The 26684-nt window shown below is 54.4% G+C and overlaps 1 protein-coding gene across 1 annotated transcript in view; it reads right to left on the minus strand.

The window, feature by feature from the left end:
* Positions 1-16112: 16112 nt before the first annotated feature.
* The window catches only part of LOC119956578 (chondroadherin-like), a 48982-nt gene continuing 38410 nt past the window's right edge, over positions 16113-26684 (minus strand). The window contains exon 4 of the mRNA XM_038783897.1: positions 16113-18292. Coding sequence (XP_038639825.1) covers positions 17558-18292 — 735 coding nt within the window. The 3' untranslated portion in view covers positions 16113-17557. The remainder of the gene's footprint in view (positions 18293-26684) is intronic.

Below are 26684 nucleotides of genomic sequence, written 5' to 3' on the forward strand. Positions count from 1 at the left end.
AGGGGCAATTCATCATGGCCAATCCACCGAACCCGCAGGGAGTGAGGGTGATTTAGAGATGTGGATCAGAAATTGGCTAGTTGAAAGAAGACAGAGGGTGGTGGTTGATGGGAAATGTTCAGAATGGAGTTCAGTTACGAGTGGCGTACCACAAGGATCTGTTCTGGGGCCGTTTCTGTTTGTCATTTTTATAAATGACCTAGAGGAGGGCGCAGAAGGATGGGTGAGTAAATTTGCAGACGACACTAAAGTCGGTGGAGTTGTAGACAGTGTGGAAGGATGTTGCAGGTTACAGAGGGACATAGATAAGCTGCAGAGCTGGGCTGAGAGGTGGCAAATGGAGTTTAATGTGGAGAAGTGTGAGGTGATTCACTTTGGAAAGAATAACAGGAATGCGGAATATTTGGCTAATGGTAAAATTCTTGGTAGTGTGGATGAGCAGAGGGATCTCGGTGTCCATGTACATAGATCCCTGAAAGTTGCCACCCAGGTTGATAGGGTTGTGAAGAAGGCCTATGGTGTGTTGGCCTTTATTGGTAGAGGGATTGAGTTCCGGAGCCGTGAGGTCATGTTGCAGTTGTACAAAACTCTAGTACGGCCGCATTTGGAGTATTGCGTACAGTTCTGGTCGCCTCATTATAGGAAGGACGTGGAAGCTTTGGAACGGGTGCAGAGGAGATTTACCAGGATGTTGCCTGGTATGGAGGGAAAATCTTATGAGGAAAGGCTGATGGACTTGCGGTTGTTTTCGTTAGAGAGAAGAAGGTTAAGAGGTGACTTAATAGAGGCATACAAAATGATCAGAGGGTTAGATAGGGTGGACAGCGAGAGCCTTCTCCCGCGGATGGAGGTGGCTAGCACGAGGGGACATAGCCTTAAATTGAGGGGTAATAGATATAGGACAGAGGTCAGAGGTGGGTTTTTTACGCAAAGAGTGGTGAGGCCGTGGAATGCCCTACCTGCAACAGTAGTGAACTCGCCAACATTGAGGACATTTAAAAGTTTATTGGATAAGCATATGGATGATAAGGGCATAGTGTAGGTTAGATGGCCTTTAGTTTTTTTTTTCCATGTCGGTGCAACATCGAGGGCCGAAGGGCCTGTACTGCGCTGTATCGTTCTATGTTCTATGTTCTATGTTTGGACGTCACAGCCATGGGATACACCATCCTTCTCCATAGCTCCAGACTGCAACGCGTATGGAGAAAGTGCAGGTTACCACAGCAACCTGGACTCTCGGAGGGAGCATTAACGCACCTTTCCATTGAGGTTGCAGCTTTCAATGAGAATTAGAGAGTGCTGGCGCCAACGGGACCATTTATATTTCTCCAACGTCTCTTCGCTTTCTAAACACAAGCTTGCTGCTTCCCAACTGTGACTTCCTTCAACGCCTCGGCCTTGTGAAACTTGGCGCCCTGCATTCCAGCCCTTGGCTCTCCACATTTACGGGCAGCAGGGTAGCATGGTGGTTAGCATCAATGCTTCACAGCTCCAGGATCCCAGGTTCGATTCCCGGCTGGGTCACTGTCTGTGCGGAGTCTGCACATCCTCCCCGTGTGTACGTGGGTTTCCTCCGGGTGCTCCGGTTTCCTCCCACAGTTCAAAGATGTGCAGGTTAGGTGGATTGGCCATGATAAATTGCCCTTAGTGTCCAAAATTGCCCTTAGTGTTGGGTGGGGTTACTGGGTTATGGGGATAGGGTGGAGTTGTTGACCTTGGGTAGGGTGCTCTTTCCAGACTCGATGGGCTGAATGGCCTCCTTCTGCACCGTAAATTCTATGATAATATTCCTGCAAGAGATTTGTTTGGGGAGGGAGGATTGAAAGGATCTTGTCAGAGGGAGACAAGCCTGAGGGTTGCTCACATTGGTAGGAGGTGATGTTGGTCATCAGACAAGAAGAGGGAGCTCACCCTGAATGTCTGTCCACAGCATTCACAACAAGGTAAATGATCTAAAGGCACAAACGGGCGATCTCGTTGCCGTGACAGATATTGGTCCCAGCTCTGTTGAGGCACCAACTGCCCACCTTTCTGCCCCAGAATATGTTCCATTAGCCCGGGTGACAAATCAAGTTCTTTACCCGTCAGTCTGGCCTCAATAAAACTCGAGAGGGATTTGTAGGTATTGTATTATTTATTTTTAAACAACTTGCAAGGCTGACCCGCTCTATAGAGATTCAGAACACACAGGCAGTCTCCTGAACCGAGTGAAATCGGAGACAAAGAGCACTCTACACATATCATTCAAATGGCATCAAGTTTCACATACAAGATTCCCATAGGTCATCTTTTACACCTCCTGACCTGGCCATATATCCTGATTGGCTCACTTCGCATTCCTCAACCCTGGGCCTCTTGTTACCCAGCATCCTTTTCACCAGCCTGCACGAGGCTCCCCCCCTCCCCCCCCCCCCCCCCCCACACACACCCTCCCTTCCTAGCCATGTTTCGCTGAATCCCTTTGTCCTTTGTCTGCGAGCTCACTACTATCAGACTGGCTCACATCTACGTTATTCTAACTATTAATCCTATTTTGTATCTCATTTGTTTGCTCAATTCCTCACGTGGACCTGAATTCCTCCCTGCCGCACCAATTCACCACTCATTAATGTGTTAGATCCTGCCATTCCTATGCTCATGGAGCTTGGAGTGCTGTTATTTATTCGTGGTGATCTGGGCTTCGCTGGCAAGCCCAACATTAGCCAACATCCCTAATTCCTCCAATCAAGGCAGTTGGGAAGCTGTAGGGCTCCGCCATATTGCCCGGGGGCTGGCGCGGAGACGGGAACCCACGCGCATGCGGGAATTTGCGCCGGCCGCAGCGCGCAAGCGCGAACTCGTGCTGGCCGCGACGTGCCAGCTGGAGCAGCAGAGGCCACTCCGGCACCGACCTAGCCCCCCCAGGAAGGGGAGCATACCTGACAATCGAGGACCGTAGACGCCGGAGTGGTTTGCGTCGCTTTTCACGCTGGTGTCAGATCCTGGCCGCGGGATTGGGGAACCCCGGCCGGTGTATTTGGACTGCCGAAAGACATTTAATAAAGTGCCGCACAACAGGCTTTTCAACCTCTTGGAATAAAACGGACAGTCTCAACATGGTACAGAATTGGCTGGGTGGCAGGAAGCGGAGGGCAGGGGTAAATGGTTTTGTCTGGGGCTGGAGAAATGTTTGTAGTGGAGTCCCCCGGGGGTCAGGACCCATAATCCTCCTGATAATCACCGTGACCCTGGTGTACAGGGCACAGCTGGAAGAGCCGTGGACTGTGAGGAGGATGGTGTAAAACCTCAAAAGAACATTGTTGGGGGGAGAGGCAGTGGCCGGGGGGGGGAGGGATGGGGGGGGGCAGGGATGGGGAGGGAGCCTGTGAGAGGAGAGGTGGTAAACGAAAGAGAAAAAAAATAGGCAGTAGAGCAGGGCAGCACGGTAGCATGGTGGTTAGCATAAATGCTTCACAGCTCCAGGGTCCCAGGTTCGATTCCCGGCTTGGGTCACTGTCTGTGCGGAGTCTGCACATCCTCCCCGTGTGTGTGTGGGTTTCCTCCGGGTGCTCCGGTTTCCTCCCACAGTCCAAAGATGTGCAGGTTAGGTGGATTGGCCATGATAAATTGCCCCTTAATTGTAACATTTAACAAAAAAAACAATCTGGAAGAAGGAACTGAGGCCATTGTTCCAAAGTTGGAACAAACAAACATAGAACAAACAGTGCAGAAGGAGGCCATTTGGCCCATCAAGTCTGCACCGACCCATGTAACCCTCACTTCCACCCTATCCCAATAACCCCTCCTAACCTTTTATGGACACTAAGGGCAATTTAGCCTGGCCAATCCACCTAAACTGCACATCTTTGGACTGTGGGAGGAAACCGGAGCATCCACTGCTCCCTCTCCTCCACACATCTGAGGTAGGAGCAGTGCTCCGAAAGCTAGTGATTCGAGACAAAGCTGTTGGACTTTAACCTGGTGTTGTCAGACTTCTTACTGTGCCTATATTTCATGGTCTTATGAAGTACAAATTTTGTACTTCATACCCCCCCCCCCCCCCCCCCCCCCCTCCCCCGGGGCTGCTGCCACCGCCTAAAGATCCCCTGTACTGATCCCCTCAGGGAAAATTTCACCCTCTCCAATTTTATGAACCCCGCCATATCGTTGACCCAGGCCTTCACGCTTGGGGGCCTCGCATCCTTCCATTGAAGCAAGATCCTCCGGCGGGCTACTAGGGACGCAAAGGCCAGAACACCGGCCTCTTTCGCCTCCTGCACTCCCGGCTCCACTGCAACCCCAAATATTGCGAGTCCCCAGCCTGGCTCGACCCTGGATCCCACCACCCTCGACACCGTCCTTGCTACCCCCTTCCAAAACTCCCCCAGCGCTGGGCATGCCCAGAACATATGGGCGTGGTTCGCTCTGCTCCCTGAGCACCTAGCACACCTGTCTTCGCCCCCGAAAAACCTACTCATCCTCGTCCCAGTCATGTGGGCCCTGTGCAGCACCTTGAACTGTATGAGGCTAAGCCTCGCACAGGAAGAGGAGGAATTCACTCTCTCCAGGGCATCCGCCCACGGCCCCTCCTCAATCTCCTCACCCAGATCCTCTTCCCCTTTACCCTTCAGTTCCTCCACCGAGGCCTTGTCTACTTCCTGCTTCACCTGATACGCTTCCGAGTTCCTCCCCTCTCCAACCCACACCCCCGAGAGCACCCTGTACCGTACCCCACGTTGGGGCAGCAGAGGGAACCCCTCCACCTGCCGCCTGGCAAACGCCCTAACCTGCATGTACTTAAAAATGTTCCCCCGGGGGGGAGCCCGAAATTCTCCTCTAATTCCTCCAGGCTCGCAAACCTCCCATCTACAAACAAGTCCCTCAACCTCCTAACACCTGCCCTGTGCCAACTCAGGAACCCGCCATCGATTCTCCCTGGTACAAACCGGTGGTTCCCCCGTATCGGGGACCCCATCGAGACCCCCACCTCCCCCCTATGCCGTCTCAATTGCCCCCAAATTTTGAGGGTAGCCGCCACCACCGGGCTCGTGGTATACCTCGTTGGAGGGAGCGGCAACGGCGCCGTTACCAGCGCCTCCAGGCTCGTGTACAAACAGGACACCATCTCCATCCTCTTCCACGCTGCCCCTGCCCCGTCCATTACCCACTTACGCACCATCGCTGCGTTGGCAGCCTAATAGTACCCACAGAGGTTGGGCAGCGCCAGCCCCCCCACTATCCCTGCCTTGCTCCAAAAACCCTTCTCACCCTCTGAGTCCCATGCACCCATACAAATCCCATAATACTCCTGTTGACCCTCCTAAAAAGGCCTTCGGGATAAGGATGGGGAGGCACTGGAACAGGAACAAAAGCCTCGGGAGCACCGTCACCTTGACGGACTGCACCCTGCCCGCCAGCGACAGCGGCAACATGTCCCATCTTTTGAACTCCTCCTCCATTTGCTCCACCAGCCTAGTGAGGTTAAGCTTGTGAAGGGCCCCCCCCGATCCTAGCCACCTGGACTCCCAGGTACCGAAAGCTTCTCCCCGCCCTTTTCAGCGGGAGCCTACCAATCCCCTCCTCTTGATCCCCCGGGTGCACGACGAACAGCTCGCTCTTACCCAGGTTGAGCTTATACCCTGAGAAGTCCCCAAAGCCCTGAGAATCTTCATCACCTCCGGCATTCCCCCCACTGGGTCCGCCACATAAAGCAACAGGTCGTCCGCATACAGCGACACTCGGTGCTCCTCCCCACCCCGCACCAGTCTCCTCCAGTTCCTCGACTCCCTCAGCTCCATGGCCAGGGGCCCAATTGCCAACGCAAAGAGCAACGGGGACAGGGGACACCCCTGCCTCGTCCCCCGGTAAAACCGAAAGTACTCTGATCTCCTCCTATTCGTGGCTACGCTCGCCATCGGGGCCTCATATAGCAACCTCACCCAACTGACAAACCCCTCCCCAAACCTTTCCAGCACCTCCCACAAGTACCCCCACTCAACCCTATTAAAGGCCTTCTCCGCGTCTAATGCTACCACTATCTCCCCCTCCCCTTCTACCGCCGGCATCATTATAATATTCAGAAAGGGCAGCACGGTGGCCTAGTGGTTAGCACAACCGCCTCACGGCGCTGAGGTCCCAGGTTCGATCCCGGCTCTGGGTCGCTGTCCGTGTGGAGTTTGCACATTCTCCCCGTGTCTGCGTGGGTTTCACCCCCACAACCCAAAAATGTGCAGAGTAGGTGGATTGGCCATGCTAAATTGCCCCTTAATTGGAAAAAATAATTGGGTAATCTAAATTTATAAAAAAAAAAATAAAAAAAATAATAACATTCAGAAGCCTCCGTATATTGGTGTTCAGCTGCCTTCCCTTCACAAACCCTGTCTGGTCTTCATGAATGACCCCGGCACACAGTCCTCTATCCTTGTGGCCAAGATCTTCGCCAACAGTTTGGCATCCACATTTAACAGCGAGATCGGCCTGTATGATCCACACTGTAGGGGGTCCTTGTCCCGTTTAAGGATCAAGGAAATCAGCGCCCGTGACATAGTTGGGGGCAAACACCCCCCCCCCCCCCCCCCCCCCCCACCTCCCTCGCCTCGTTAAAGGTCCGAACCAACAAGGGACCCAGCAGGTCTGCGTACATTTTATAGAATCCGACTGGGAACCCATCTGGCCCCGGCCCCTTCCCCGACTGCATGCTGCCTATCCCAGTGACCATCCGGCCCCGGCCCCTTCCCCGACTGCACGCTCCCTATCCCAGTGACCATCCGGCCCCTTCCCCGACTGCACGCTCCCTATCCCAGTGACCATCCGGCCCCTTCCCCGACTGCATGCTCCCTATCCCAGTGACCATCCGGCCCCATCCGGCCCCGGCCCCTTCCCCGACTGCATGCTGCCTATCCCTTTAACCAGCTCCTCCAGCTCAATCGGCGCCCCCAGTCCCTCCACCTGCCCCTCCTCCACCTTCGGAAATCTCAGCCGGTCCAAGAAGCGCCCCATTCCCCCCCCCCCCCTCCACCTGGGGTTCGGACCGATACAGTTTCTTGTAGAAGTCCCTAAAGACCCCATTAATGTCCACCCCCCTTCGCACCACATTGTCTCCCCTATCCGTCACTCCACCAATCTCCCTGGCCGTGTCTCGCTTTCGGAGCTGATGCGCCAGCATCCTACTCGCCTTCTCCCCATATTCATACACCGCTCCCTGTGCCTTCCTCCACTGAGCTTCCGCCTTTCCGGTGGTCAGCAAGTCGAACTTGGCCTGAAGGTTACGCCGCTCCCTCAGCAATCCCTCCTCCGGAGCCTCCGCGTATCTCCTGTCCACCCTCACCATCTCCCCCACCAACCTCTCCTCTCTCTTTGCTCTCCCCTCTCCCTATGGGCTCGGATGGAAATCAACACCCCTCTAATCACCACCTTCAATGCCTCCCAAACCGTCCCCACCCGGACCTCCCCATTATCATTGGCCTCTAAGTACCTCTTGATAAAACCCCCGAACCCGCCCACCCACCTTCTCATCCGCCAGCTGCCCCACCTCCAGGCGCCAGAGCGGGCGCTGGTCCCCCTCCCCCAGCTCAAGGTCTACCCAGTGCGGGACATGGTCCGAAATGACTATGGCCGAATACTCGGCATCCTTCACCCTCGAAACCAGCCCCCTGCTCATAATAAAAAAATCGATCCAGGAATAGGCCTTGTGCACGTGGGAGAAGTATGAAAATTCCCTGGCCCTCAGCCTCGCAAACCTCCAGGGATCCACCCCTCCCACCTTGTCAATAAGCCCCCTCAACACCTCAGCCGCCGCTGGCCTCCTCCCCGTCCTGGATCTGGATCGATCCAGTGGCGGATCCAGCACCGTGTTGAAATCCCCCCCCCCCCATTATCAGACCCCCCCGCCTCCAAATCTGGAATCTGGCCCAACATGCGCCGCATGAAACCTGCATCGTCCCAGTTCGGGGCGTATACATTGACCAACACCACCCACTCCCCCTGCAGCTTACCGCTTACCATCACATACCTCCCGCCGCTGTCTGCCACCACATTCGACGCCTCAAACGACACCCTCTTCCCCACCAGGATCGCCACCCCCCGATGTTTTGCATCCAGCCCCGAATGGAACACTTGGCCTACCCATCCCTTCCTCAATCTAACCTGGAGCATGGCCACGTCCGCCTTCAGCCCCTTCAGGTGCGTAACCACCCGGGCCCGTTTGACCGGCACATTCAGCCCCCTCACATTCCAGGTTATCAGCCGGATCAGAGGGCTCCCTGGCCCCCCTCCCCTGCCGACTAGCCATAACCCGTCCCCTGCCCGCTCCAGGCCAGCGCCCCCCCGCTCGGCCCCCCTGCAAACCCCCACCCCGGCCCCCCCTGCATACTCCAGCTCCTTCCTGGCCATTTCAGCAGCAACCCGGTTACCCCCCCCCCCCCCCCCAACCCCCCCCCCACCTCCAAGCTAGGACCCTCCTAGCCGCGTTACTCCCTCCATAATACTCCCGTAAGTCAGCTGACTCCTGCTGACCCTGGCAACTCCCGCCACTCCTCCGACCCCTCCCAGCGTGGGGCTACCCCTCCTCCCCAGTGCCCAGCAGCAGGCTGTCCTCCTCCCCCTCCCGCTCTCACGCTGGAAAAGAAAAAAAAAAGAAAAGCCCGCGCTTCCCCCATCCACCCTCAGCGTGGGAAAAAGCCCGCGCTTTCCACCTGCCCGATCCCCACCGCCTCTAAGGCAGCTCCCATTGTCGGCCCAAGCCCCTCACAGGGCCCCAGCCCCCTTCCCACCATCAGCTCCCCACACTACAAATCTACCCCCCACCTCGAGCCCATCCACCGAACCCACCCAGTGCCCCTCCCGCCCTGAAAACAACACAGAACCAGCATTAAACAAAAAAGCCCCCCCTCAGAAAATAACACAGTTACATACAGACCCCTGCACCCAAACTTCAGTTTGAGTCCAACTTCTCGGCCTGCACAAAGGCCCACGCCTCCTCCGGGGACTCAAAATAAAAGTGCCGGTCCTTGTAGGTGACCCACAGACGCGCCGGCTGTAACATGCCAAACTTCACACTCTTTCTGTGGACCACCGCCTTCGTCCAGTTGTACCCGGGCCCTCCGCTTAGCCACCTCCGCACTCCAGTCCTGGTAGATCTGCACTACCGTGTTCTCCCACCTGCTGCTCCGCTCCTTCTTGGCCCACCTAAGCACGCACTCCCGGTCAGCGAACTGGTAGAACCGCACCACCACCGCCCGCGGCGGCTCATTCAGCTTGGGCCTGCTGGCCAGTATTCTGTGGGCCCCCTCCAGCTCCAGGGCCCCTGAAAGGACCCAGCTCCCATCAGCGAATTCAGCAAAACGACCACATAGGCCCCCAGGTCTGACCCCTCCAGCCCCTCCGTGAGGCCCAGGATCTGCAAATTTTTCCACCTCGACCGGTTCTCCATCTCCTCGAACCGCTCCTGCCACTTCTTATGGAGCGCCTCGTGCATCTCCACCTTCACCGCGAGGCCTAAGGTCTCGTCCTCTCTTTCAGAGGCCTGCTGTCGGATCTCCCGGATTGCCAACCCCTGGGCCGTCTGGGTCTCCAGCAGCTTGTCAATGGAAGCCTTCAGCGGCTCTAGCAACTCCGCTTTGAGCTCCCTGAAGCAGCGCTGGAGAGTCTCCTGCTACTCCTGCGCCCACTGCCGCCATTCCTCTAGGCCTCCGCCGGCCGCCATCTTGTGCCTCTTCCCTCGCTTTTTCGTAGGCGCTGCCACCGCTCTCTTGCTGGCCCCACTCCTGGTCCAAGCCGTACACCGATGGGGGACTGCTGCTGACTCCTTCCCACGTCGGGGAATCGTCGAACAAATGCCGCCGGGGGCCCTAGAAAGAGCCCAAAGGTCCGTCCCTGGCGGGAGCTGCCGAATGTGCGGCTTAGCTCCGCATAGCCGCAACCGGAAGTCCCCGGTTTAACGAATCCATCCTCGCTCTGAAGTAAAAACCTTCCTCGTGGAGGTGGTGTGCTGAACGGAATATGTATTCCAAACGATAAAGCTTTCAGATCTATCAGCACAGTGAGACTGCACGTGTCTGCGTGGGTTTCCTCCCGTTTCCTCCCACAGTCCATCTTTGGTTAGGTGGGGTTGTGAGGATAGGGTGAGGCACTGGACATGGGTAGGGCGCTCTTTCAGAGGGTCGGTGCAGACTCGATGGGCTGAATGGCCTCCTTCTGCACTGTGGGATTGTATGGAATTCTATGGATCTTTCCATAGAGAAAATGGATCAATCCACAGAAAACCAAGGGGGAAACTGTCTAGCGATCCCTATTATATAATATTTTAATCATTTTTTAAAAAGTATTTTTATTCTCCTCCTTTCTCACATTTTCTCCCAAATTTGCTCCCAACAATAAACAATAATCAGTAACGGATGTAATGTCGATCCCCACATCAATAACAACGATCCCATCCCCCCACCAAACCCCCAAGCAGCAGTCTGAAATATGAAATGAAAATCGCTTATTGCCACGAGTAGGCTTCAATGAAGTTACTGTGAAAAGCCCCTAGTCGCCACATTCCGGCGCCTGTCCGGGGAGGCTGGTACGGGAATCGAACCGTGCTGCTGGCCTGCTTGGTCTGCTTTAAAAGCCAGCGATTTAGCCCAGTGAGCTAAACCAGCCCCTGCATGTTAACATTAACAAATAATAAAAAGGTATGAGGAATCACCCGTAGTCACCATGAGCACATACAGAGGGCAGCAGGGTGACGCAGTGGTTAGCACTGCAGCCTCACGGTGCCGAGGTCCCAGGTTCGATCCCGGCTCTGGGTCACTGTCCGTATGGAGTTTGCACATTCTCCCCATGTCTGTGTGAGTTTCGCCCCCACAACCCAAAGATGTGCAGGTGGATTGGTCACGCTAAATTGTCCCTTAATTAGAAAAGAAAAGAAAATACATAATAGGGCAACACAAGATATACAATGTAACTACATAAGCACCGGCATCGGATGAAGCATACAGGGTGTAGTGTTAATGAGGTCAGTCCATAAGAGGGTCATTTAGGAGTCTGGTGACAGTGGGGAAGAAGCTGTTTTTGAGTCTGTTCGTGCGTGTTCTCCGACTTCTGTATCTCCTGCCCGATGGAAGAAGTTGGAAAAGTGAGTAAGCCGGGTGGGAGGGATCCTTGATTATGCTGCCTGCTTTCCCCCAGGCAGCGGGAGGTGTAGATGGAGTCCATGGATGGGAGGCAGCTTCGTGTGATGGACTGGGCAGTGTTCACGACTCTCTGAAGTTCCTTGCGGTCCTGGGCCGAGCAGTTGCCATGCCAGGCTGTGATGCAGCCCGATAGGATGCTTTCTATAGTGCATCTGTAAAAGTTGGTAAGGGTTAATGTGGACATGCCGAATTTCCTTAGTTTCCTGAGGAAGTATAGGCGCTGTTGTGCTTTCTTCCATGTTTTTTTATACATTTAGTGTACCCAATTCATTTTTCCAATTAAGGGCCAATTTAGCGTGGCCAATCCACCTACCCTGCACATCTTTGGGTTGTGGGAGTGAAACCCACGCAGACACAGGGAGAATGTGCAAACTCCACACGGACAGTGACCCAGAGCCGGGCTGTTGTGCTTTCTTGGTGGTAGTGTCGATGTGGGTTGACCAGGACAGATTTTTGGTGATATGCACCCCTATGAATTTGAAGCTGCTAGTCATCTCCACCACGCTGACAGGGGTGTCATAGAATCATAGAATTTACAGTGCAGAAGGAGGACATTCAGCCCATCGAGTCAGTACCAGCTCTTGGAAAGAGCACCCTACCCAAGCCCACACCTCCACCCTATCCCCATAACCCAGTAACCCCAACATTAAATGAAATGAAAATCGCTTATTGTCACGAGTAGGCTTCAATGAAGTTACTGTGAAAAGCCCCTAGTCGCCACATTCCGGCGCCTGTCCGGGGAGGCTGGTACGGGAATTGAACCGTGCTTCTGGCCTGCTTGGTCTGCTTTAAAAGCCAGCGATTTAGCTGAGTGAGCTAAACCAGCCCCCAATATTGGACACTAAGGGCAATTTAGCATGGCCAATCCACCTAACTTTGGACTGTGGAGGGCAGCAGGGTAGCACAGTGGTTAGCATTGCTGCCTCACGGCGCCGAGGTCCCAGGTTCGATCCCAGCTCTGGGTCACTGTCCGTGTGGGGTTTGCACATTCTCCCCGTGCCTGCGTGGGTTTCACTCCCACAACCCAAAGATGTGCAGGGTAGGTGGATTGACCACGCTAAATTGCCCCTTAATGGGAAAAATTGAATTGGGTACTCTAAATTAAAAAAAAACAAAAAACTTTGGAATGTGGGAGGAAACCGGGGCACCCGGAGGAAACCCATGCAGGCACGGGGAGATCGTGCAGACTCCGCACAGACAGTGACCCAAGCCGGGAATGGAACCTGGGACCCTGGAGCTGTGAAGCAATTGTGCTATCCACTATGCTACCGTGCTGCCCTCAATGCCCCACAGTGCCAGGGACCTGGGTTCGATTCCGGCCGTGGGTCACTGTCTATGTGGAGTTTGCACTTTCTCGCCATGTCTGCGTGGGTTTCCTCCGGGTGCTCCGGGTGTGTCCAGCACTTTGCTTTCTGAAGTCAATGACCAGCTCTTTAGTTCTCTGGGTCTATTTGTAACACTTGTGTTCTGCCACTAGATGGCATTGGCATGCAATCAGCAGGTGATGTTAAATGCATTCTTTTCCTTGCGAGTTCGATTCAATAGAATGATTTTTAAAAACTTTATTAGCAGAGGTCACATGATTATGGCAAGCTACCTGGGACCTTTAACTATGGTTGCATTTCAAACCAATCACAGGGTTACTTTAGAGACGTTTATAATTTTTTTGGGAGTGGGGGGAAGCAAAGTTCCAATCAAGTGAAGTCATGGCTATTCAGCCATGGGAGTATCACATTTGCTGTTGTCGTCCGTAATGCTTGCCGTTGAGTAACTGACTTTCTCATCTCATGTACTGAGGCCAAATGTTGGTCTTCTTCATGATGGGCCGAATGGATGCCTCGGCTCAATGTTATTCATTTCCCCTGGTTTGGTTTTGGATCGGGAGCAAGGTGCCAGAGGGTGGCTGTGGATCCAAATCCCTAAGCAGGTCGAGATGGTCAGGAGAGGTAGATGGGAGAAATGATTGGTGGTACTGCTTCCCTTTCCAATCTTACGGCATTGAAACCTTTATTGGCTTCAGTTAATCATAGAATCCCTACAGTGCGGGAGGATGCCATTCGGTCCATCGAGTCTGCACCGGCCCTCTGAAACAGCACCCCACCCCAGCCCCCTCCCCTACCCTTTCCCCCCACACAGGGCCGGCTCAAGGCACGGGCAACTCGGGCAATCGCCCGGGGCGCCATGTGCTGGGGGGTGCCAGAGACTCGGGTCCCGCGCATGCGCAGTTGGGCCGGTGCCAACCAGCGCATGCGCGGTGGCCGCCCTCCCCCAAGGCGCCCCCCCCCCGGTCCGCCCCGCCGCTCGGTCTGCTCCCCCCCCCCGCTCCCCCCCTCGGGTCCGCCCCCCCCCCCCGCCCCCCCGTCGGGTCCGCCCTCCCCCGCCCCCCCCCCTCGGGTCCGCCCTCCCTCGGATCCGCCCCCCCATCGGGTCCGGCCCCCCCCGCCCCCCCCTCGGGTCCGCCCCCCCCGCCCCCCCCTCGGGTCCGCCCCCCCACCCCCCCCTCGGGTCCGCCCCCCCCTCCCCCCCCTCGGGTCCGCCCCCCCCGCCCCCCCCTCGGGTCCACCCCCCCCGCCCCCCCCTCGGGTCCGCCCCCCCCCTCGGGTCCGGCCCCCCCGCCCCCCCCCCCCTCGGGTCCGCCCCCCCCCGGGTCCCCCCCCCCCCTCGGGTCCGCCCCCCCGCCTCCTCCTCGGGTCCGCCCCCCCGCCCCCCCGCCCCTCGGCCCCGCCCAGCCCCCCTGCCCCTCGCCCCCCCCCCCGCCCCTCGGCCCCGCCCCCCCCAAGGGCGCCGAAGTTCAGCTTGCCCGGGGCGCCAGCAACCCTAGGGCCGGCGCTGCCCCCACAACAGATTCATTAGCACTGTTGCCCCACAGCGCCAGGGTCCCAGTGTTCGATTCCTGGCTTGGGTCACTGTGCGGAGTTCTCCCCGTGTCTGCGTGGGTTTCCTCCGGGTGCTCCGGTTTCCTCCCACAAGTCCCGAAAGACGTGCTTGTTAGGTGAATTGGACATTCTGAATTCTCCCTCTGTGTACCCGAACAGGCGCCGGAGTGTGGCGACTAGGGGCTTTTCACAGTAACTTCTTTGCGGTGTTAATTGTAGCTCAGTGGGCTAGACAGCTGGTTTGTAAGGCAGAACAAAGCCAGCAGCGCGGGTTCAATTCTCGTACCGGCCTCCCCGAACAGGCGCCGGAATGTGGCGACTAGGGGCTTTTCACAGTAACTTCATACTTGTGGCAAGAAAAGATTATTATTAATGTAAGCCTACTTGTGACAATAATAAAGATTATTATCGACCTAACCTACTGTGGTGATATGATTTGCATACCTGTCTGCCATTGGGGCAGAACACCGGCTTACCATTGGCCCTGGTCGGTCATGTGCCTCTCGACCGATTGGTCGAGAGGCTGAGTTAACCACGCCTCCTTGCCGAGGTATAAATAGTCAAACGCCCGGCGGTCGTCCATTTTATTGTAGACAACCGCAGGGATAAGTTCTAGTTTACTAAAGCCTAACCTTTGTAAAGCAACTCGTCTCTCGTACAATTGATGGATCATCACCTACACATCTTTGGTCACTAAGGGGCAATTCATCATGGCCAATCCACCGAACCCACAGGCTTGGACATCACAGGCATGGGATACACCATCTTTCTCCATAGCTCCAGACTGCAACGTGTATGGAGAAAGTGCGGGTTACCACAGCAACCTGGACTCTCGGAGCGAGCATTAATGCACCTTTCCATTGAGGTTGCAGCTTTCAATGAGAATTAGAGAGTGCTGGCGCCAACGGGACCATTTATATTTCTCCAACGTCTCTTCGCTTTCTAAACACAAGCTTGCTGTTTCCCAACTGTGACTTCCTTCAACGCCTCGGCCTTGTGAAACTTGGCGCCCTGCATTCCAGCCCTTGGCTCTCCACATTTACGGGCAGCACGGGAGCATGGTGGTTAGCATAAATGCTTCACAGCTCCAGGGTCCCAGGTTCGATTCCCGGCTGGGTCACTGTCTGTGCGGAGTCTGCACATCCTCCCCCTGTGTGCGTGGGTTTCCTCCGGGTGCTCCGGTTTCCTCCCACAGTCCAAAGATGTGCGGGTTAGGTGGATTGGCCATGCTAAATTGCCCTTAGTGTCCTAAAAAATAAGGTTAATGGGGGTTGTTGCGTTACTGGGATAGGTATACGTGGGCTTGAGTAGGGTGATCATTGCTCGGCACAACATCGAGGGCCGAAGGGCCTGTTCTGTGCTGTACTGTTCTAAAAAAAAATTACTGCAAAAAGCAGCCTCGGAGCAACAGAAAGTTCCGCAGGAGATGTGGGAGCGCCGAGGAACAGCGACAAAGGTTTTGCAGGAGAAATTCCAGGAGCCATTATCTTTCAACTATGTTTATTGGCAATCTGAATACAAGGAAGGAGCACTACCCTGAGGCTAAGGGGGCATGGCTCACAGGAAACACTTGACAAGCTTCAATGCCACCAGCTTCCTTTGAAAGAAACACAACATACACAGCAACAGTTCTCCCTTTGTGTCTGCCCATGTTCTGATGGATATTAAGGCCGGTTTGCCCTGTTTCCAGGACCAATTTGTTGAATTAGATTCTTTGACTGTCACATGGGGCTGGATTCTCCGTTTCAGAGGCTACGTGGCGGCGAAAACTCGCGGGCGTTTTATGACCCAAAATTCGGCGGCGAACGCTCATCGATTCCGGGAACGGCGAGGGGCTAGCAGGGGCGGCGGGTGGGACCCCCGGCTCCTGCACGGGAAACGGCCGGGGAATGGACGATTCCCTGGCCGCGCACGCGCACGGTGACGACCTGCAGTGGTCGCGCCGTACAACATGGCGCCAGCCGCTACCCGCCGCCTGCGACCCACAGGTCACCCCCCTGGCCACCCCCCACCAGTACCCCCAGCCCTCACGGAGGCCCCCCCCCCCCCCCCCCCCCCCCCCCCCCGGCCAGCGGCACGGATCCCAGGCGAGTGTGGCAGCGCTGGACACAGTCCGTAGCCGCCACGCCGAGTTCCCGACCGCTGAGGCCACACGTCTCCCGTGCGGTCGGGAACGCGGGCCATCGGGGGCGGAGCATCGCGGGAGGGCCTGCCGATTATGCGCCAACGGCGTTTCTACGGCACGCAGCGGCGACACGATGACGCCATTTTGAAGGGGGCGGAGCATGGCGTGCCAAACCGGCGCTGGCCTGATTTGGGCGTCGGAGCCCATTCTCCGCCCGATCGCCGATTATGATATCGGTGTCGGGCAACGGAGAACCCTGGCCAAGACCTTCCCATTGCAATGATCGTGTGACAAAAGGATCGAAGTTGATTTAGTTACAGTGATACAGTTAAAAAAATTATTTCTGTGGACAGGCGTGTTGCTTGTAATCGTCCATCTCCAACAACCTCAAAGGTGCCGATGAACCATCAGGGAAGGAACAACTGATATATTTCCAAGTCAGGATGGTGAGTGGCTCGAAGGGAGCTTCGGGATGGTGGTGTTCCCAGGCGTCAGCTTCCCTCGGTCCTGCTAGGTGGTCGCGGGTTTGGAAGGTGCCTCAGGAGCCTCGATGGGTTCTTTGCAAGGTGGTGGATCCATCTGCCAGTGGGACAATGTGCGGACAATGAGGAGTGTGAAATGTCAGCTGATGGCTCTAGGTATCGAATTGTTGCCTCTGACAGGATGCTGCTCACTGTGAACCAACTTTGCCATCAGGCCCAGATGCTAGTGAGGGCCTTCTGCATCACCACGATTGCACAGCAGGAGTGCCTTGCAGCCGACCCCGGTGCCTAATCCAACATTCCTGGCAGCGTCAGGAAGAGACAGGCTCTGTCAGAGGAATGCTGCGCAGTAACGGCGGAAGTGCTGAATTTCTGAAACGTCCCTCTCCAAGTCAGGGCATTCCAAAGCATTTCAGTTTTGAGTATCATACGGGAAACACAGCAGCGAATTTACACACAGCAAAATCCCATAAACCGCAATGAGACGATGGGGGAATAATCCGTGTTAATAATGGTTCAGGGATGATTATTGGCCAGGAAATTCCAAACGTTGGATTTTAAATCCTCCACGTTTAATACTGGTCACGGTGCTGCAGTAACTTATCTCAAAAGGTCTTTGCCGGGGGGTGGGGGGGACGGGCAATTATTGGTGTGGTATCATCAGAATAAGGTTGGCGATTTCTTCAATCCACCTTCCAAGGATTCCCCTGCGTAAGTAAATTTAGAAATAATTTGGGCAGGCTGATTAATTTTTAGTGACGACACGGCGTTCCTTTCCACAGGGTATCCGCCGATTGGATTTGGAGATGTTAACCGTTATCTATTTTGAATCATCGAAGCTATGCATGTTCAAGTGGCTGGTTAGAGGTGTATCCAGGCTCCTAGTCGACCTTTGCACGTTGGACCACGTGAAGGAAGTTACACATCGCCCTCGTCAATTATGTTTTCGTAAGCGCCGTTCATTTGATCAAAGCCCATCTTGTTTTGGTCAGTTTCGAAATGCTCGACGTAGGTGCTTGCATCTTCATCGTAGTGTCTCTGGAAGCCGGCGCGGTTTGACCTGTACTTGAGAACGACGATTAAAGCACCGACAATTAACAGGATCATGACCACAGCGATCCCTGTCCCGAGGGCATACTGCCCCTTCCTGCTCTCAGACTGAACGGGCTCCTTGTTGCCACGGAGCCCCAGGGTCTGTGCCACTGTGCATTGATTATCAGAAGGCCTCGTGCATTTATCAATCAGGCTGCTCTGGGGGACGACGCAGATTTTGTAAACGGCTCCAGTGTTGAGCTCACTCAGCTCCATCTCCTGGACGCCCCCGATCACCCGCAAGCCTTGCCTCTCTGCGCCGGTACTGTACCAAAGCTCGTATTCGTCGCCCAGATCTTCCAGAACCTTCCAGTTCACCAGCAAGGAGCTGGCGGTGATTTCGCTCACGACGACCTCTGTGATCCTTTTAGAGAAACAGGGGTCGGGGTTCGTCGGGGTGGCATTTTCTGACGTGGTTGCCCTCGGCGGCGTCAGTCTGCCCCTCGTGCTTGCTGGGGTGGGGCGGACGGTACTTTGAGGCCTTGGACTGTAGCTCTTGGCGGTTCGAGATGGTGTGGCCGAGGCTTTCAGGTTGTCAGGCGCACATGTCAGATATTCCAGCTGAGGAGAGACCACAGTTATTAAAGGAGATACGGACATTGAATTCTCACAAGGAAACAAATACACTGCCCCACTGGCCTGTGCTGGTGTGACGCTTAACACAAGGCTGCTCAAATCCTACTCCAACAAAGAACAAAGAAAGGTACAGCACAGGAACAGGCCCTTCGGCCCTCCAAGCCTGTGCTGACCATGCTGCCCGTCTAACCTAAAACCTTCCGCACTTCCGGGGTCCGTATCCCTCTATTCCCATCCTATTCATGTATTTGTCAAGATGCCCCTTAAACATCACTATCGTCCCTGCTTCCACCACCTCCTCCAGCAGCGAGTTCCAGGCACCCACTACCCTCTGTGTAAAATACTTACCTCGTACATCTCCTCTAAACCTTGCCCCTCGCACCTTAAACCTATGCCCCCCAGTAATTGACCCCTCTACCCTGGGGAAAAGCCTCTGACTATCCACTCTGGCTATGCCCCTCATCATTTTGTAGACTTTAAAAAAAAATAATTTTAATTCAAATTTTCACATTTTCGCAAAAAAGAAAACAATAACAGAAAATTCTAAGAAAGAAAAGAACAGAACCCCCCCCCCCCCCACCCCCCCGTAAATACAAAAGAGAAACAATAAATTAACGCCCGTCGTTGGCAAAAAACAGATATTCAACCCAAAACAAAAACAAAGAGACAACCCCCCCCCCCCCCCCCCCCCCCCCCCACCCCGGGTTGCTGCTGCTCCTGACCTTTTGATTTTACCTTTCTGCCAGGAGATCTAGGAATGGTTGCCATCTCCTGAAAACCCCTGCACTGACCCCCTTAGGGCAAATTTCACCCTCTCCAATTTAATAAACCCCGCCATATCATTGATCCAGGCCTCCACGCTTGGGGGCCTCGCATCCTTCCACTGAAGCAAGATCCTCCGCCGGGCTACTAGGGACGCAAAGGCCAGAACACCGGCCTCTTTCGCCTCCTGCACTCCCGGCTCCACTGCAACCCCAAATATTGCGAGTCCCCAGCCTGAATTGACCCTGGATCCTACCACCCTCGATACCGTCCTTGCTACCCCCTTCCAAAATTCCCCCAGCGCTGGGCATGCCCAGAACATGTGGACATGGTTTGCTGGGCTCCCTAAGCACCTAATACACCTGTCCTCGGTCCCAAAAAACCGGCTCATCCTTGTCCCGGTCATATGAGCCCTATGCAGCACCTTGAACTGTATGAGGCTAACCCTCGCACACGAAGAGGAGGAATTCACTCTCTCCAGGGCATCCGCCCACGTCCCCCCCTCAATCTCCTCACCCAGCTCCTCCTCCCATTTACCCTTCAGATCCTCCACCGAGGCCTCGTCTACCTCCTGCATCACCTGGTACGCTTCCGAGATCCTCCCCTCTCCAACCCACACCCCCGAGAGCACCCTGTCCTGGACCCCATGCGGCGGTAGCAGAGGGAACCCCGCCACCTGCCGCCTGACAAACCCCCTTACCTGCATGTACCTAAAGGTGTTCCCCGGGGGGAGCCCAAACTTCCCCTCCAGCTCACCCAGGCTCGCAAACTTCCCGTCTATGAACAGGTCCCCCAGCCTCCTGACACCTACCCTGTGCCAACTCAGGAACCCGCCATCAATTCTCCCCGGAACAAACCGGTGGTTCCCCCGTAACGGGGACCCCATCGAGGCCCCCACCTCCCCCCTATGTCGCCTCCATTGCCCCAAATCTTGAGGGTAGCTGCCACCACCGGGCTCGTGGTATACCTCGTCGGAGGGAGCGGCAGCGGCGCCGTTACCAGCGCCTCCAAGCTCGTGCCCACACAGGATGCCATCTCCATCCTCTTCCATGCCGCCTCCCCGTCCATTACCCACAGAGGTTGGGCAACGCCAACCCCCTCCATCCCTGCCCCGCTCCATGAACACCCGTCTCACCCTTGGGGTCCTGTGCGCCCACACAAACCCCGTAATGCTCCTGTTAACTCGCCTGAAAAAGGCCTTCGGGATAAGGATGGATCAGGAACAGAAATCTCGGGAGCACCGTCATCTTGACTGATTGCACCCTACCCGCCAGAGACAGCGGCAGCATGTCCCACCTCTTAAACTCCTCCTCCATTTGCTCCACCAGCCTTGTGAGGTTTAGCTTATGCAAGGCCCCCCAGCTCCTGGCCACCTGGACCCCCAAGTACCTGAAGCTCCTCTCCGCCCTTTTCAGTGGGAGCCTCCCAATCCCCCCCTCCTGATCCCCTGGGTGGACCACAAACAGCTCGCTTTTCCCAAAGTTAAGCTTATACCCTGAGAAATCCCCAAATTCCCGGAGAATCCCCATCACCTCCGGCATTCCCCCCACTGGGTCCGCCACATACAACAAAAGGTCGTCCGCATAGAGCGACACTCGGTGCTCCTCCCCACCCCGGCCCAGCCCCCTCCAATCCCCCGACTCCCTCAGCGCCATAGCCAGGGGCTCAATTGCCAACGCAAAAAGTAGGGAGGACAGGGGACACCCCTGCCTCGTCCCTCGGTATAGTCGAAAATACTCCGACCTCCTCCTATTCGTGGCTACGCTCGCCATCGGGGCCTCATACAACAGCCTCACCCAACTGACAAACCCCTCCCCAAACCCGAACCTTTCCAGCACCTCCCACAAGTACCCCCACTCAACCCTATCAAAGGCCTTCTCCGCATCCAGCGCCACCACTATCTCTGCCTCCCCTTCTACCGCCGGCATCATTATAACATTCAAGAGCCTCCGTATGTTAGTGTTCAGCTGCCTCCCCTTCACAAACCCCGTTTGATCCTCGTGGATAACCTGCGGCACACAGTCCTCTATCCTCGTGGCTAAGATCTTTGCCAACAACTTGCCGTCCACATTGAAGAGTGAGATCGGCCTGTACAACCCACACTGCAGGGGATCCTTGTCTCGCTTAAGGATCAAGGAGATCAGCGCCCGAGACATCGTCAGGGGCAAAGCCCTCCCCTCCCTTGCCTCGTTAAAGGTCCTAACCAACAGGGGGCCCAGCAGGTCTGCATACGCCTTGTAAAATTAAACCGGGAACCCATCCGGACCCGGCGCCTTCGCCGGCTGTACGTTCCATATCCCTTTAACCAGCTCCTCAAGCTCAACTGGCGCCCCCAGACCCTCCACCCGTCCCTCCTCCACCCTCGGAAATCTCAGCCGGTCTCGCGCCCCATCCCCCCTCCTCCGCCGGAGGTTCGGACCGATATAGTCTCTCATAAAAGTCCCTGAAGACCCCATTAATGTCTACCCCCCTCCGCACCACATTTCCTCCCCGATCCTTAACTCCACCAATCTCCCTGGCCGCATCCCGCTTACGGAGCTGGTGTGCCAGCATCCTACTCGCCTTCTCCCCATACTCGTACACCGCACCCTGAGCCTCTCTCCATTGAGCCTCCGCCTTCCTGGTGGTCAACAAGTCGAACTCAGCCTGAAGGCTGCGCCGCTCCCTCAGCAATCCCTCCTCCGGGGCCTCCGCGTATCTCCTGCCCACCATTTTGTAGACTTTTATCAGATCATCCCTCAACGTCCGTCGTTCCAGTGAAAACAATTCAAGTTTATCCAACTTCTCTTCATAGTCCTCCATAACAGGCAACATCCTGGTAAATCTCTTCTGCACCCTCTCTAAAGCCTCCACATCCTTCTGGTAGTGTGGCGACCAGAATTGAACACTATACTCCAAGTGTGGCCTAACTAAGGTTCTATAGAGCTGCAACATGACTTGCCAATTCTTATACTCAATGCACCAGCCAATGAAGACAAGCATGCCGTATGCCTTCTTGACTACCTTCTCCACCTGCGTTGCCCCTTTCAGTGACCTGTGGACCTGTACACCTAGATCCCTCTGCCTGTCAATACTCTTGAGGATTCTGCCATTCACTGTATATTCCCTACCTGCATTAGACCTTCCAAAATGCATTGCCTCACATTTGTCCAGTTTAAACTCCATCTGCCATCTCTCTGCCCAAGTCTCCAAACGATCTAAATCCCGCTGTATCCTCTGACAGTCCTCATCGCTATCCGCAATTCCACCAACCTTTGTGTTGCCCGCAAACTTACTAATCAGACCAGTTACATTTTCCTCCAAATAATTTATATATACTACGAACAGCAAAGGTCCCAGCACTGATCCCAGCGGAACACCACTAGTCACAGCCCTCCAATCAGAAAAGCACCCTTCCATTGCTACTCTCTGCCTTTTATGACCTAGCCAGTTCTGTATCCACCTTGCCAGCTCACCCCTGATCCCGTGTGACTTCACCTTTTGTACCAGCCTACCATGAGGGACCTTGTCAAAGGCCTTGCTGAAGTCCATATAGATAACATCCACTGCCCTACCTGCATCAATCATCTTTGTGACCTCTTCAAAACACTCTATCAAGTTAGTGAGACACGACCTCCCCTTCACAAAACCGTGCTGCCTCTCACTAATGTCCATTTGCTTCCAAATGGGAGTAGATCCTGTCTCGAAGAATTCTCTCCAGTAATTTCCCTACCACTGATGTAAGGCTCACCGGCCTGTAGTTTCCTGGATTATCCTTGCTACCCTTCTTAAACAAAGGAACAACATTGGCTATTCTCCAGTCCTCCGAGACATCACCTGAAGACAGTGAGGATACAAAGATTTCTGTCAAGGCCTCAGCAATTTCCTCTCTCGCCTCCTTCAGTATTCTGGGGTAGGTCCCATCTACCTGGGGACTTGTCTCCCTTAATGTTTTTCAAGAAGCCCAACACCACCTCCTTTTTGATCTCAATGTGACCCAGGCTATCTACACACCCTTCCCCAGACTCATCATCCACAAAGTCCTTGTCTGGTGAATACCGATACAAAGTACTCATTTAGTACCTCACCCATTTCCTCTGGGTCTGGTATTGAATCCCATTAGAACATAGAACATAGAACAGTACAGCACAGAACAGGCCCTTCGGCCCTCAATGTTGTGCCGAGCCATGATCACCCCACTCAAACCCACGTATCCACCCTGTACCCGTAACCCAACAACCCCCCCCCCCCCCTTAACCTTACTTTTTTTTTTATTAGGACACTACGGGCAATTTAGCATGGCCAATCCACCTAACCCGCACATCTTTGGACTGTGGGAGGAAACCGGAGCACCCGGAGGAAACCCACGCACACAGGGGGAGGACGTGCAGACTCCACACAGACAGTGACCCAGCCGGGAATCGAACCTGGGACCCTGGAGCTGTGAAGCATTTATGCTAACCACCATGCTACCCTGCTGCCCCAGTGGGCCCCAAGTAGCCCCAAGGGTCCTTGAGTGGGCCCACCCATTCCCTAGCTACCCTCTTGCTTTTTATATATGAATAAAAAGCCTTAGGATTTCCCTTAATCCTGTTTGCCAATGACTTTTTGTGACCCCTTTTAGCCCTTCTGCCTCTTTGCTTAAGTTCTTTCCTACTTTCAAAGAATAAAACACAATACAGCACAGGAACAGGCCCTTCGGCCCTCCAAGCCTGTACCAGTCATGATACCAACCTTGGCCAAAACCCTCAGTACTTCCTTGTGCCGAATCCCTCTATACCCATCCTGTCCGTGTGTTGTCAAGATGCCTTTTGAACGCCGTTAATGTATCTGCTTCCATAATCTCCCATGGCAACGTGTTCCAAGCACTCACCACCCTCTGCGTAAAAAACCTGCCTCGCACATCTCCTCTAAACTTTGCCCCCCTTCCCCGTGTTTGCATGGGTTTCGCCCCCACAACCCAAAGACGTGCAGGGTAGGTGGATTGGCCACCCTAAATTGCCCCTTCATTGAGAATTTTAAAAATTGTTATAATTAGCCTTCTCTCAGTCTAGCACCTTCACCCTGAGGACTAGAACAGTCCCTTAAAACCTACTCAATTATGGTCACTGTTCCCGAAATGCTCCCCTACTAAAACTTCACCAGGCAGGAATGTTCCCTTCCAGTCGGGGAACACGTCAGCAGTCGAGGGCATTCAGCCTCTGATACTCGGGTAAGCGTTCTCCAAGGCGGCCTTCAGGACACGCGACAACGCAGAATCGCCGAGCAGAAACTTATAGCCAAGTTCCGCACGCATGAGTGCGGCCTCAACAGGGATCTTGGATTCATGTCGCATTACATTCACCCCCCACCATCTGGCCTGGACTTGCAAAATCCTACCAACTGTCCTGGCTGGAGACAATTCACACCTCTTTAACCTGTGATTATCCCTCTCCCTGGATCTGTAATGATTTGATTACCCGCAAATGCTCGCATTCCAAGCATTGTCCAGCATCTCTGACTTTGTCTATATAAATGTTTCTGGAACATACCTCTCCATTCACCTGAGGAAGGAGCTGCGCTCCGAAAGCTCATGTTTGAAACAAACATGTTGGACTTTAACCTGGTGTTGTAAGACTAAACATAAGAACATAAGAACTAGGAGCAGGAGTAGGCCATCTGGCCCCTCGAGCCTGCTCCGCCATTCAATTAGATCATGACTGATCTTTTGTGGACTCAGCTTCACTCTCCGGCCCAAACACCATAACCCTTAATCCCTTTATTCTTCCAAAAACTATCTATCTTTACCTTAAAAACATGTAATGAAGGAGCCTCAACTGCTTCACTGGGCAAGGAATTCCATAGATTCACAACCCTTTGGGTGAAGAAGTTCCTCCTAAACTCAGTCCTAAATCTACTTCCCCTTATTTTGAGGCTATGCCCCCTAGTTCTGCTTTCACCCGCCAGTGGAAACAACCTGCCCGCATCTATCCTATCCATTCCCTTCATCATTTTAAATGTTTCTATAAGATCCCCCCTCATCCTTCTAAATTCCAACGAGTACAGTCCCAGTCTACTCAACCTCGCCTCGTAATCCAACCCCTTCAGCTCTGGGATTAACCTAGTGAATCTCCTCTGCACACCCTCCAGCGCCAGTACATCCTTTCTCAAGTAAGGAGACCAAAGCTGAACACAATACTCCAGGTGTGGCCTCACTAACACCTTATACAATTGCAACATAACCTCCGTAGTCTTAAACTCCATCCCTCTAGCAATGAAGGACAAAATTCCATTTCCCTTGTTAATCATCTGTTGCACCTGTAAACCAACCTTCTGTGACTCATGCACTAGCACACCCAGGTCTCTCTGAACAACGGCATGCTTTAATATTTTATTGTTTAAATAATAATCCCGTTTGCTGTTATTCCTACCAAAATGGATAACCTCTTATTTGTCAACAGACTTCTTACTGTACTAAAACTTCGACCACTAGGCCGGGCTCATTCCCCAATACCAGGTCCAGTACAGCCCCTTCCCGAGTTGAACTATTTACATATTGTATCAAGAATTCTTCCTGGATGCTCCTTACAAACTCTGCCCCGTCCAAGCCCCTAGCACTGTGTGAGTCCCAGTCAATATTGGGGAAGTTTAAATCACCCACCACAACAACCCTGTTTCCTTTACACCTTTCCTAAATCTGCATACAATTCTGTTCCTCTATCTCCCGCTGGCTGTTGGAAGGTCTGTAATAAACCCCCAACATTGTGACTGCACCTTTCCTATTGCTGAGTTCTATCTATATAGCCTTGCTCTATATAGCCTTGCTCTATATAGCCTTGCTGCCCTCTGAGGTGTCCTCCCACAGTACGGCGGTGAGATTTTCCTTAACTAGTAGCACAACTTCCCCACTCCTTCCACATACCCCGCTATCCTTTTTTCAAAATAAATTTAGTGTACCCAGTTCTTTTTTTTTCCCAGTCAAGGGACAATTTAGCATGGCCAATCTACCTACCCTGCACATCTTTGGTTTGTGGGGGTGAGACCCACGCAGACACGGGGAGAATGTGCAAACTCCTCACAGACAGTGACCTGGGACAGGGAGCGAACCTGGGACTTCAGCGCCGTGAGGCAGCAGTGCTAACCACTGCGCCACCGTACCGCCCTCAGTGCACTGTTGCAATGTTGAGGGTCAATACTGAGGGAGCGCTGCACTGCCGGAGAGTCAGTATTGAGGGAGTGCTGCACTGTCAGAGGCTCAGTACTGAGGGAATGCCGCACTGTCAGAGGGTCAGTACTGAGGGAGTGCCGCACTGTCAGAGGGTCAGTACTGAGGGAGTGCCGCACTGTCAGAGGGTCAGTACTGAGGGAGTGCCGCACTGTCAGAGGGTCAGTACTGAGGGAGTGCCACACTGTCAGAGGGTCAGTACTGAGGGAGTGCTGCACTGTCAGAGGGTCAGTACTGAGGGAATGCCGCACTGTCAGAGGGTCAGTACTGAGGGAGTGCCGCACTGTCAGAGGGTCAGTACTGAGGGAGTGCTGCACTGTCAGAGGGTCAGTACTGAGGGAATGCCGCACTGTCAGAGGGTCAGTACTGAGGGAGTGCTGCACTGTCAGAGGGTCAGTACTGAGGGAATGCCGCACTGTCAGAGGGTCAGTA

This window comes from Scyliorhinus canicula, chromosome 23 (assembly GCF_902713615.1).
Source record: "Scyliorhinus canicula chromosome 23, sScyCan1.1, whole genome shotgun sequence".
NCBI classification, from domain to species: Eukaryota; Metazoa; Chordata; class Chondrichthyes; order Carcharhiniformes; family Scyliorhinidae; genus Scyliorhinus; species Scyliorhinus canicula.